The 13,487-nt window shown below is 39.0% G+C and overlaps 1 protein-coding gene across 1 annotated transcript in view; it reads right to left on the bottom strand.

Moving 5' to 3' along the window:
* Positions 1-13,487, bottom strand: part of SPATA16 (spermatogenesis associated 16) — a gene marked incomplete at both ends in the record, with an annotated part of 74,897 nt that overhangs the window by 54,816 nt on the left and 6,594 nt on the right. The window contains one exon of the mRNA XM_084291810.1: positions 5,176-5,321. Within this exon, the coding sequence (XP_084147936.1) occupies positions 5,176-5,321 (146 nt within the window). The remainder of the gene's footprint in view (positions 1-5,175; positions 5,322-13,487) is intronic.

The raw sequence follows: 13,487 nt of genomic DNA, 5'->3' as shown, positions 1-13,487 counted from the left end.
GGGCAAGAATAAGTAGGATCCCACCACACATTGTGTAGATAAATGTTCTTGCAATGCAACATTATCGAAGTCAAGGGGAATACAGCCTTTGACCTCAATGAAAAAAGACTCAGCACATGAAATAGGAACTATGCTGCTGATATAACTGACCTAGAAATAACATAGGATTGAGAGTTGAAATCAGAGAATTCAGAGAAATTAATTAAAAAAAAACAAAAACCATGAAGTTGAAGTACATGGAAATATTTGAAATGTGGTATGGGAAGGAATTATTTTTTAAGCGTACTTCTGGTTTATATTATCCAGAGAATCTCAATGGAATAGCTTTGTATTAATAATATCTCATCTATTATGTATATTGCAATATGCCTAACACAATTGCTGAAGTAATTAGATGCTGCTAATTCTTCTCTTTCTCTTCTCTTTTCTGAGGAGGTAAAGTGATTAGGAGAGTAGTTTAGAGCAAAGTATACATTACATTACAGGCTTCCCACAGATTAGCAGCATCAGCCATTATGTTTCTTCTTTTTATACTTTTACCTAAAAATCTGTCCTTTTCTTAAATTCTTCTTCTTTCTCTTTTTTAATGCCCACTGACTACATTGTATCGTGGCATCGTTGCATTATTTATTTTTTATTACTTAATATTTCACCAGGATTGCATTGTTCTACATACTTTAATACAGTCCTGTTTAAAGCTGTGAAACAAGGAAGATAGGGAATTAAGAAATAGCTGATTAATTCAGAGTTTGCAGACTAAAAATTCAGTAATCTGGATTAAAGAGTCCTGATTTATCCTGTCTATAATTCAAGGACCAAGTTTTGAGGTTCATTTTTTTTTTTTTTCTGACAGATGTTGCATAAAGCCTGATGGTTAATAATTAGTTTAAACCTTCTAAGACTGTTTGAAAAGTCATTGGGAAAAATGTAGAGGATTTAGAATCAAATCCGTAAGGCTTGTGCTGCATGAGGGTTTTTTCTTTTTTTCCCCACTGTGCCTCCCTAAGAGATTCCCTCTGTTAAGTCATCACTAAAGCAATCGTGCACTACTTAACAGAGGTGCTATTTTCTACTTCATGTGTCTCCCTATGAATTGTGCAAGAGGCATTAGAGAGCTCTGCCTTCTATCGAACACATAAAAAGGCAGAGCAGGAAAAGCTTCACAGATTTATTACATTCCCTATGCATTGCCTTTCTGGAAGGGAGGGAGAATACTGGCAGTGGGTCAGAGCTGTGAAGCAGCCTAAAAGGACACAGGAAAATCTTGCTAACCCCCAAAGAATTTTGAAGAGCTCCATGCAGCATCCTTCATGATAATGAACTCAATTTTCAGGCATTACTTAGAGGCAGTGTTAGTGAAATACGTTGCAGTGCCTAATTTCTCTTCCTCCCCTTAGCTCTTACACATCTTCCAGGTGGAGTTTGTGGAGAGAAAGGCAAGGAATGAACCCTGGGGCTGTCCCGGGTGGAGGCTGGTTGCAAATGTCCTTCATGGGGGCACTTCCCAGAGCACCTCCCACCACCAGCTGTGGACTTCTGATGGTGTGATGGCAGGATCATTGGGATGAGTTGTGGAAGGCAGCCCTGTTCCCTGGCTGAGCAGCTTATTTCCAGAGGAAATGGCAGCAGCAACTGGGAAAGGAGCGATCAAATGTGGGCAGAGATGAATCAAAATGCTTTTTATCACTTGCTGCTGGGAGGATGATGTTAACATCAACATCTTCTAGTCTTTAAACCATATACAGGATCTCTGTGAACACCAGTCTATGGTGACAGAACTGGATCAAGCTACGTGTCTATCATTCTTCAAATCTTGTGTGCCATGAGGACCATAACAGCTGAGGAAGCAGAAATATAGCAGGGAAAATCGTGTTTCCAATAGAAAGGTTCTCTGCTTTTTTCCCCATGTGCAAACAGCGAGTCACATGTGTCAATGTAGATTAATTTTAGATTGCTTGGAGGTAAAAAAAAAAAAAAAAAAAAAAAAAGGCAAAATAAGCAAAGAAACCATAAGGGGATATAGAGTCTCATCGAAAAAGTCATGTATATCATGTTTTGAAGGATCCTCCGTCTTCAATTGTCTTGGAGTTCAGCATTGCTCTCTCCAATTTTGAACAAAATTGAATCTTAACAGTTGCCGAGCTGTGTACGTGATGCACCGCAGGTTGTTTTTCCACATGCAACTGCAGCTTTATGGATTCCTCTGTTGGGCCTGGCCCTCTGAAGAGCAGACATAAATGAGGGACTGCTCTGCTGAAACGTTATGCTCTGCTTCAAGATTACTCTCATTTGGGGCAAAAATTCAACCACTGGCATTAGGCTGAGCAATATAAAGCCTAAGTACTAATCTGAGGTTTCTTAGTCAGTTCTTGACTTCTCAGACCTTCACTGTTTCACCATCTGCTATAATTGAAAATTGCCTTCTGCAACCAAAGGGAAAATCTAATTTCTCAGCAAGCCATATGGGGTTATTAAGATCATTAAACCCTGGTATGCCATAATGCCTGGGCCAAAAGGACCACAGGGTATGTAAATATTGTGTGATTCATTTTATAGCTTCAGACTGCAAGTTAGGAATTGTTTTGATGGCTATCCTTATGATGAAAAGTGGTGGTCAAGTATGTTACCACAGATGTTGTTTGGTGAGGTCAACCCATAGCACGTTTCTTCAGAGCTGTGACAGATAAGTGCTTTTAATAGTTTGGTTGCAAAGAATAAATATTTTATATCTGCCTGACAAATATTTAGAACCCAAGCAGTATTGTCAAGTGGGCCAGCGATGCTAAAGGCGGTCTCACATTTTGATATTAAGAAACCTGAGGACATAATTGCCAGTTTTCATGTGAACCCAGACTTTGCTCCTCATACAGGATCTCTATAGAATGATTCTTGTCATCTAGCTGATGACAGAAAATGTACTGCCTTTCCTTTTTTTAAGAATGGGAAATCTATCCCCATGCAGATGCTTGTTCTTGAACATTTTTATAACTGTGCTGCTGGAATTTTCCTCTAGTTACTTGTGGTATTTCATAAGATTCCTTCCAAGCAAAAACCACTTATATATATTTGATACAACTATGTATGAGAATATTAAAGCTGATTTTTGGTTAATAAAGCTTCAGAAATGAATGCAGGAGCTGTGAAATTTACATGAAATTAAAGAAAGAATAGTTCAGTAAATGCAAATAAATGCAGAAATGAATATTTTAATTTGGATTCATGATTAATACCAAAGGATTACCAGCAAACCATTAAAATGTAGTGATGACATAAAAACTCAATGGGAATAAAAATCCTATATGCACTATTTAACTGATGGCAGTAAGCTATTTTTAGTAGGAGAGCTGAGAGTAATTTATTTATTCTTTTTGAAAAATATAGCTGTTGATTATATTTCAGGTTTTGTCTTCATGTAAATGACATCTCAGAATAGTTTTTACTGGCATACTCTGTGTATTAGTTCCTGCATTTTACAGTGTAACAGACATGGTCATTAGATTTATTCCCATTCTGCAAGTTATTAAATGAATTATATTGAAGACAGGCATTACTGATTGCCACTTTTCTTTGTGCTATGTAACGAAATGTTAAGTACAGATTGTTATAATTATGTGTGAGAAAAGAAGAATGAAATTTTTTTCCCTCCTTGGATTTCCAGTGATCCCCATCTGACTGCATTTATTTTCACTGTAGATCATGGTTTCTGGGTTTCTGTAGGTCAAGGTTTCTGTTTTAGGACCAAAGCATGTCAAGATAGGTTTTAGTTTCCATAGCACTGCTATCACTACCTCTTCTCATTCTAGCATTCTTGGAAATCACAGTTAGGAAAAGAAAGAGATCATTACCATTTATCCAGATGTTGCAGTCCAGTCAAACCTTGTCTCTCTTTCTCTCTTTTTTTTTCTTTTTTTTTTTTTTTTCTCCCTAGCATGGTCTTTGAGAAGCCATGAAAAAAATGTGGTTGTTTTTTAGTGTGTATAAGGAGCGTGTGTTTTTAACAGGAATCTCTCAGTTTTCTCCACTTCCTATGCTTTGGGTCCCTTAACAGACTACTCCACCTGAAAGGAATATGGGCTGTGTGCCTGATAGATGTGCCCTGGAGGGCACCTTCTGTGCCCAACTACTCATGGGCATTCAGGACATCAACCCAGCATGGTCCTTGTAGCTAGTCTGAAGACGCACCACAAGTTGTGTATAGGCCTCAGGTAGGCTTCATAGACAAAAACTGCTTGGGAAAGGGGTAGAAATGAGTGTAGAAGAGAGATGAAGACCTCGTCATTATGTCAGGATTCTCAGGTTCTCATGGCTTTGTTTGCTTGTAGATAAATGAACCTGCTGCCGTGATGGCGTCACATTGCTATTCCAGTGCATTGTTCTTTGCCACTGTCTCCTGCGAATTAGGCATAAGCATGTGGTTCCTCTTTTGGTGTAACTACTCTTTTGTACTTACACTCATTTGAGATGATTGTGTGAGAAAACTCACCCTGCGCTAATTGCAGTGTCCATCCTAATACATCTTGTACAAGGGAAGAAATGAACAGAGACCTCAGTAATGAAATGCTGCTGGCAGGACATGCATGCACTTAACAGAAACTACCGTTATGCCTGAATGCTAATTAAAGGCAGCACAAACCCAGCAAAATCCTAACTCATTTGAAATTAATGGGACTTTCAGCTCCACCATGTGCAAGCTTTGTTTCTGGCTTCTTTATGTGTTGGTGTGGTGCAGCCTTTGATGTGGATCACAACTGAGCTCATGAAGGAATTATCTAATGAAAATAATTTTAAGTCATCCCTGACCTAATCTGGCTTTAAAAAGATCAAAACCTCATAATATTACAGCCATATAATGCTGGGTATGTTTATATTTGCCTAGCTTCAATCTTGAGGGTGCCCTGAACTATCTATGCGACTCATCTGCATATCCTCACCTACTGCATCATCAAAGCAGTAAATGTATACATGGCTATTGCAGCTTAATGCCTCAAATTCTGAGAATTACTCTGTCCTAAGCATCAGTGACGTGTAAGTAGTGGTTTATTGGTTCCTCTATTCTGATTATTAGACTGATTATTCTTGCACAAGATGTATTCATAGTATTTTTTTATTATATTTTTTTATTTTATTTTTTTGTTTCCACTCTTAGCAGCCTATCTAATCGATCTTCATTCTTACCTGTGTGAATGATTCAGAGCAAGATCTGGCTTCCCCAGTTTTAAGTAGCAGGTTACAAGTTTTGTCTCAATAAAGCTGGCAATACTGGAAATATCTTCCGGAGATGAATCAAAGGGTTTGCCTGTAGCAACACCTTTACTGCAAAGCTTTACAAGAAACAAAAGCATTGTTTACTAAAGTTATAATATGTTTTTTGTTAGATAGAAATGCACTTTGTAACTGATAAATGGAGAAAACTGACTTCTAAGTAAAATATACCCTGACCTTAACTACAGTTAGCACTACAGAAATCAGTACAAATATGTGTGAACATAAAATAAAATGCAATGGCATCTTCCCTGAAGGGATAGTCAAAAGAGCAGGTAATAAGCTAAAAACTAAAAAGCACTGTTAAGAAAGAGATTATATTTTACCCCATTTTCAAAATCTAGGGCTTGTCTCCAGGCTCCCAAAATCTGTGGCCATCTTGAGACTATGTTTGAAGGAGTCTCAGACAGCTATTTTCTTATTTCTGCACAGCCAGTGGTGAACTTTACTTTCCTAGCTGTAGGACTAAGGCAGAGAGTGATGCAGGTCAAAGAAGCCCCAAAGAATCTCCACCCCTCATTAAATGGATGGCTTCTCCTTCCAGAAAGCTGTTATAGAAGGTAGAGAGGATGAGATCAAACATCTTTCCCATCTTCTCAAGCCATATAGAATTTAGCAGAGAGAAAGTTTCTTTTTTTTTTTTTTTTTTTTTTTTTTTTTAGAAAAAATATGATACTTTTCTTGATAGATGAATCACCTGTTGTTCATCACAGAAAAGTATTTAATCAGAAATTCACTGTATTTCATAATGAGCATTATTAGAATTAGGTAACTCACAACTCGTTAAAGTTTTGGAGACTATTCAGCATTGGCAGAGCAAACAAACTTGGCAGAACTACCTTTCATCCTCAAATCCTTGTGCTTTTTTAATCTTCAGGCAATCTGATTTTGTAATGCCCAAAAGTACTAAAAATTAGCTTTTAGTTCTTAAGAAAATTCAACTGTAAGCAATTAGATACAACTGTAAACAAATAGATTAAGTCTAAGAGCTTTGTCTTTAAGGACAATAACCATACAATGCTACTAATGAAAATGCAATTGAACGTCCTTTGCTTGGATAAACATCTCTAACAGGATTGTTTAGTGTGCAATGATTTCATCTGCCTAAGTGACTTCACTGCAAATCAACTTTTAAAAGCAGATTTCTAATGAAGATTAACAAATTCATATTTAGCTAGGTTGTGTGCTTAATCTCTCAGATCACATGCAGACCGGTGCTGCGGACCCTGACAGCATTGCAGGCTGCTGGGGATGAATGCAGCTTCTACGTTAAAAATGGTGTATAACCAAGGGACTTGCATTTGAGTCCATTTCTGCCAGTCACCAAAGCTTTAAAATGGAAGGAGGAGGATATAGCCTGCTTGTCTAGCTCCTCATCACTAAGAAGTTTAGTTACACTAACTAGTTTCTTGTAGTTTCTTAGTTAACATCCAGTGGCTGATCTTTATGAGGTGCAAGGTCAATTCAGCAGTTGAGATCTCTTTAGAAGATTAAATCCGTCAAGAAAAAAGCTCATCTACGTATGCATCTTTCTTCCTGTACAGAATCCTTCAAAGCAGGAAGGATTACAGACCCACATCCAGTCTTAGCACCTACGAAGCTAACCCCATCTTTAGGATTTTGTGCATTGGTTAGAGATCAGCTCAATTCTTTCCAGTCAAGGGTCATTCAGCAAAGTGTCCCCCTAGTTCAGGTATGATAAATATCCTTTTTTTTTCCTTCCCACATCTCCTCTCTGCTGTGAAGTTACACAGTGTATATAATAACACCCATACGTTTAAGATTTTCTATCATCTTGTTATCAGTAGAAGTTATAAATCAGAGAATTCATCACTTTTAACTTTGCTCATGGTGCCATATATATCTGCTGAAGTGTCTCTATGGGTAAGACATGCTATATGTACCTAAAAGACACAGAGAATTATGTTCACATCAGTGAACATAAAAGTATCATCAAGTTTTTTTGTAATAACACTTTTCAGCTGAATTGGCCATGCTGTGACCTCTGTTAAATTTATGGGAATTAGAGCTTTGAGGCTACTCCCTTGACTTTCAAGTTCTTGAAGGATTGTGAGAAGAAAAGAATCATTTAAGGATCCCTTCCGTATAAAGTGCCACAATGCAGACTTTCCTTGATTCTTCCTGCTGATATGAAGAGTTATGTCTCGACTCGTGTAACCCCTCAGTTATCTTCGACAAAAGGCAAGACACAAGTCTCTGTAAACCATATGTAAATAAATAAGGATTTAGCAAATATCCTTAAATACAGTGAAGGCTGGGTTCTGCCAGGTCTCCTCTGAGTGATCTCAGAGTAACAGTTCAAACAAACAAATAACTCAGTGTTTAATCTCGCAAAATCAGAGCGATATTTCAAGGGGTTTTGCTTCTGTTTGTGACCATCTAAGCAGTCTATGTTTTAGATCAGAAATTCTCTCACAGGAATTTTTTTGTGCAGCATTTCTGCTGTTGATCTATGGGCTTGAGGTGGGCTCCTTCACTCTAATTCCATGCAAAAAAACAACAGCTTGCACCAAAAGCAAGATTCATCCTAATTGCACAGAAATGTCTCCTTTTGTACTTAGCAGAAAGGTCGTGAATATACAAGATAGCCCTAGCGTCTTCTAAAAGTGAAACGTGCAATAAATTAAATGGCAGTGGTGGTATAAGGGACTGGTTTGGGTAGTGATATAGACACTGCTGTGAAGGGTTTTTGTTGGGCAAAGCACCTCAGTGCAGCCCTACAAGCACATCAAATTCTGAAAATTGTAACTTTGAAACTTTTTTATTTATAACTTTGAAAATGATAACTTTGGTATTTGTTTCTTCAGCATTTACTGTATTTTGCTGACCTGTTGGTAAAAGGACTTGACTGTGCAGCAGGAGAGATCGTTTCTTTGCGTTGTCCTGTCTGCTGCTGAACACTGAATGAGAGGAAGGGCTCTGGGAGGTGAGGCAAAGGCAGTGCCTGGAAGCACTGGGGAAGCTTCATCTGGGGAAGCTTCCAGGGAAGGATTTAGGTGGGTTATCACACTGGTCTGCATGTGATCTGTTATCTTGAAGGACAGAGACAGGGAGCTGGGGTCTGGCAGCACAGATGGAGATGAGGAGAAGAGTTCTAGAAAGACTCGCATCTGAGTTTCAAAGGGGAAGAGAAAAAGGACAATTTCCTAGGGATCCAAAGGAAGCTCTGCAGCTACAGATTGTTGTAATTTTGGGAAAACCTGTTGGACTGAGAGCAAGGGAAGAAAGGCTGTGCCATGCACAGACATAATGAGCAGGGAGGAGACTTGTTTGCAATTTTCATGTCTCACCCAGCAGCACTGAGTTTTCTTTGTCCTGCTGCAGTCTGCAGTCCAGTAACACTACCTTTGAAGATCAAAAGGGCTGTTAGTGTTTTTGGAGTTCTTGCTTTAAGTAAAAGGAAAAAGCAGCTCCATCTCACTCCTCTGAATACCTGAAGGTCTTATCACAAGGACATTCAAATATAGATGCAGGCTTGGAGAGGCAGTTAAATTTTTTACCATTGAGGGTTTCTTTTCCCAGAGCTATGTCACTGAATTTGATTTTAATTCCATGCTGGGAAATCTGGGGGTACATTTTAACTAAGACTTTGGTGTACTTTCGGGTCTGCAGAAATCTTGCCAATGTCTAAAAGGTTATAGATGCTATGAAATTGAAGGAAACAACTTAAACATGTGAAGTTTTAAAGCCAATCTGGGGTTAAAAACCTGCAACAGTACCATTTTACAGCCTTGACCATAGCTAGCAAATGTAACAGTATTTTTCACTTGCAGACTTAATTTACCTGAGAGTACCCCTGTCAGTAGACAGGAATGTTTTTCCAGAAATAATATTGAATTTTAAAAATTCTGCCAAAGGATATATCTGTTTTCATAGGAGCCCTTGTTACAACTGGAGGTTTTGTGTACATGGAACATGCAAACTTCAGAAGTCTGCCCAGTTATCCCACTCAAAGAATTACCTTCTGTGTAAATGAGGTATTAGGAATCGAAGTGCCAGCTGCAATTTTTTCCTTTTTTTTTTTTTTTTTTTTTTGTTGGTGGGGAACTGACACTGATTATGTTATACTTTTACTGATAAAGGAGGTTTCTCTTTCAGTGTGTTTGAGCCTATAAGTGTATTGCTGAAAGCATGGTCATATAAATGCTTGTGATAAAGTACTTTGTCAAAGGTCACCAAACAAGTCTGTGGCACGGCGAACTTAACATAGATCTTGCTGTGGAATTAAGGCTTTAATTCTGGCAGTAGCAAGCAAAGAAATTTTATGAGTAAAGACCTCCCAGGCATTAGCTAACGAGAAAGAGAGGAAAAGATTTTCCTCAAATCCACCAGGGCTTTGGTGAAAGACCAGTGGAAATGCTGGTCTGGAAAGTAGGTGTTACATCTTAGTGTGGGTGTTATTTGGAAAAATAAAGCTAGAGCTCTGGTGATGCCTTGCTGCCAGAGCTGTGTCACTGAAAGCAAGGGAAAGGTTCAGCTGTACAAAACTGGCAAAGGCAGCAGCCTGCTAATTGCTGCTATAGGCTTGGTGTATATTCAAATCAGGAATACAGGTTGTCTTAAAGAATTAGAGTCTTGATAAATAACTGTACAGTTTGCTCAAAAGAATTAGGTGCCCAATATATATCTATCTGTGTGTGTATAGATACATATCTGATAGCAAATTTAACTCAGGAGCTGCCTGGAAAAATAAGTAAATTTGGTCAAATGGTGTGTTTCAATGACAGTCTTCAGCAATTTTGAGATCAATTGTGCTTTCTTCTGCCAGAATGAAAGGGTTAAGGGCGAGTTTGACTATAGCAGTAGCAGTAACCTGCTGGCCTTGCTGGAGCTGATTGCCTTGATTTTTTATTTATTTTTTTTTTCAGCAGAGGACTGTTTAATCATGTCTCTCTGTTTTAGAGATAACTTTGTGGATTTCCCTGGAGTGATTTTAGAGTGGCTAATCAGAGGGACAAACCTGAAAAGGCAAGAAATATTTAATTAGAGTCTTTTCTTCTGACTAGCCAACAGTCCTAACCAGATGCCTTCACTCCAGAACAATCCAAGTACTCAGCCTGGTAACGTCACTGCATTGCACATCAGGCACCTGGCAAGTTGAACATTAACTGCATCCCAGAAAATGTCTGCTAAGGAAGGCTACTTCTGAAAATAACTTTTGAAATCTGATTGCAAGCCCCACATCAGGCTGAAAACAAACCACTTTTTGTATTCTGCTGTGTGTTCCAGTCCCTACAACTATTAAGCACTATCAAAAATCCTGCAGAAAACCAGCGTAACAAAGAACCAGATAATGATAGTTTTGTCTCCGTGGGGGAAAACTAAAAAAATTAAGCATGGGGAATAAAAAGAGAGAGGGTTTGCTCTCAAAGATATGATTTCATGCAGCATAACTTTCTGGCTTCTATTCAAAGTCATACTGACATCTTGGTATGTAATTTCAGTCAGCAGAGCAGGAATTGTATATAAAACCTCTGTCTTTATTGTTAATGAGATTTGTGTAAATAACTCTCTAAAAACATATTGAAAAAATATAATTCACTACTAAATCTGACTATAGATGTCAGGTAAGAAGAACTAAATTTACTAAGCTTCTGCAATGTGCTCTGCAATGGATTTTTCAAATAATATGCACATATGATATTTCTGGCATATTAGCTGCTTTATGCAGAGTTAGCACTAGATTTTGTAACAGTAATGCGTGCGCAGGGCATATTTGCTATCTAGGGGATATTATTGGTTACACAGTACTGGCAGAGAGCCAGATATACCTCGGATATGCCAAGATTCGAGAAATGATCCTTATTTCTATTCAGAAAACACTGTCTGCCAGAAAAGAGTGAGTCTGGTGAGCAGCACCAGATGAACTTCACAGGCCTCGCGGTGGGACTCAGCCTGCTCTCCCCACATTTCCGCTGGGTTTATGTAGAGCCCCCTCTATGTCTAGGCTTAAATTCCTTCTTCAGCTATAACCAGCCTATATTTCAGGTGTCTCCACAGTAATCGCAGGTGCGTGAAAGGGATTTGGTGACCATGTGGGGCAGAACATTAAAGAAGCCCAAACCTAATTGCAAAATTGAGACTTCAAGTGTGCACAAAATTCAGAGGATATAGCATTTTAGTTTGTGCTCACTCCTAGGTGGATGCTGCTTTATAAAAATAAACTTGACGTGAATCTTTCCCTCCCACAGAAGATAACGATGTTCCCCGCAGCACTCCTAAGCCGAAGTCGTTCCTGTTTATTGGCCCAGCTTCAGATAAAGGCTTTACCTCCCTTCAGCACAAACTCAGGGGTCTTTCTCATATAGTAAATAATTTGCTTCGATAGCATTTAAATCAGGAACAAAGGTTTTAGGCAAATGTTGCCCATTTGACTTCATCTTGATCTGTGTGCCATGCTACGAATCTGTGCCTCCTGCTAACGGTCTCTGTTATGGAGTGCCCCCCTTATCGGTATTGCCAGGGTGAGGAGTACAGAAGAAAAAGGAAAACAAAACCCCAAAGCTCTCTAATGAAAGATATATTGTGGAATCAATACACCACAATAGTTTCCAAGGAACTTTATATTCTGTGCTATATACTGAAGTCTCCTTTATGGATCGCCTTTGTAATGCAAAATTTGTCAGTTCTCCAATGCAAGTCCACCCAAAAATCAAACCAAACAAAGAGGGTGTAAATATTCCATGTGAAAACCAAACAATCAGACAAAAGTCAAAACTGATACCAGTAGCTCCTCTTGATAGGCATGTAGTTCAAGATGTCTGTTGGACTTGGAAGCAGGAGCATCAGTCTTTTTTGATAGCATTCACGGGAGCTGGCCAAAATTATTTTTTTTTTTGGTGGCAACTGTCAGCTGGTGTGATGTGACTGTATTGTAGCAAGATTTTGAGAGCTGTCATGATTGCTTGGAAAAAGCAATATAATTTCAGGCCAACTAATTTAATCCCTTTGATGCCAAGAGATTTGCTATCACTACGTCCAAACACAGAGATATCTCACCACTTTTGTAAAGGCAAACTATGTGAAAGGCTCACTCTGCCGTGATGGACAGGATTATTAGGGAAAAACAATCATTTGCTGAAGCCTTAATTCCATGCCATTTCTGGATATGACATTAAAGTTAGCTGCAAGCTCTCCCCTCTGCGCCCTCCTCAGGACTGTGTGGATTTGGTAAACTCCAGCACGAATCTCCTAAGCGTTATTGTCAGTGTAAGAAACACGGCACATATCCATGCCTCAGGAATAAACAGAAATAAAGCTCTTCCCTAAAGTAACCTAAACAGAATTCATTCCCCCCTACTTTTTATTGTTTGGTTCACCTCTGTAAAGCTTTTCAGCATTTATATTCATTTTACACTGTCAAAAGCTGAACAGGAGTAAGATAACAAATGGTTCTGGTAGCAGCTGTCACCACCTACTGTCTGTGTATGCCTGTGTGAATCTCTAAATGGAAATAAAGTACTTTAATAACACATTTTCTCTAAACTGTCCTCATGGATAAAGTTACTCTCAAATCAGTCCGTGAACACTTTCCAATTCGGTGCCCACTTCAGCCTGCATTTTTGTCTCTCCTCTGCAGAGCCTAGGTAGTCATGCAGCAGTCTGATTAAAAGACACTTCGGATAGAAAACACTTTAATAGCACACCTTCTGTGACTACTGCTTGCCTGCATTAGCTGCCTTCGGTGTTTGGACCATCTCTTCACCTGCCTAATTTTCTCCCTATAAATTAAGCCAATTGTCATTGTGTTTTTCGCCCTGTCGGCTCCAGCCGGGAAGCACCCAGAGCTACAAATTAAACACGAATCACTCTGCCCTCCCTGTTCCTGTAAGATACCTTCCAGGAGCAGATGGCAGCTGGGAGGATAAATGCCTCCAATTTCTCAGGGCCCTGAATATAACAGGAACTCCTTTTCCAGCCAGGGTCTAAGGCACTGCCTTGCATTGAGAGGCGTGAAGTAGGATCACACTGTTGTGTTGACATATTACTGGGTATCTCAATGCCTGTGATACATGTGGGGAGCTGTGGGAAGTATGTTAGTGGTGGCTGAGCAAAACACTGAGCCCACATCTCTGGAGAAGGGCTGGTGCCTCCTCCAAGGCTGTCCCAAGTCTTTTTTTCCTCTCTCTTTCTCTTATTTATTTATTTATTTATTGTTTTCTTCTTCTTTACTTACTGAGAGATGTGTTACATGGGCCTCGTCT

This window comes from Netta rufina (assembly GCF_964035555.1).
Source record: "Netta rufina genome assembly, chromosome: 9".
Classification (NCBI taxonomy): Eukaryota; Metazoa; Chordata; class Aves; order Anseriformes; family Anatidae; genus Netta; species Netta rufina.
This window is presented reverse-complemented; position numbering and strand designations above follow the sequence as displayed.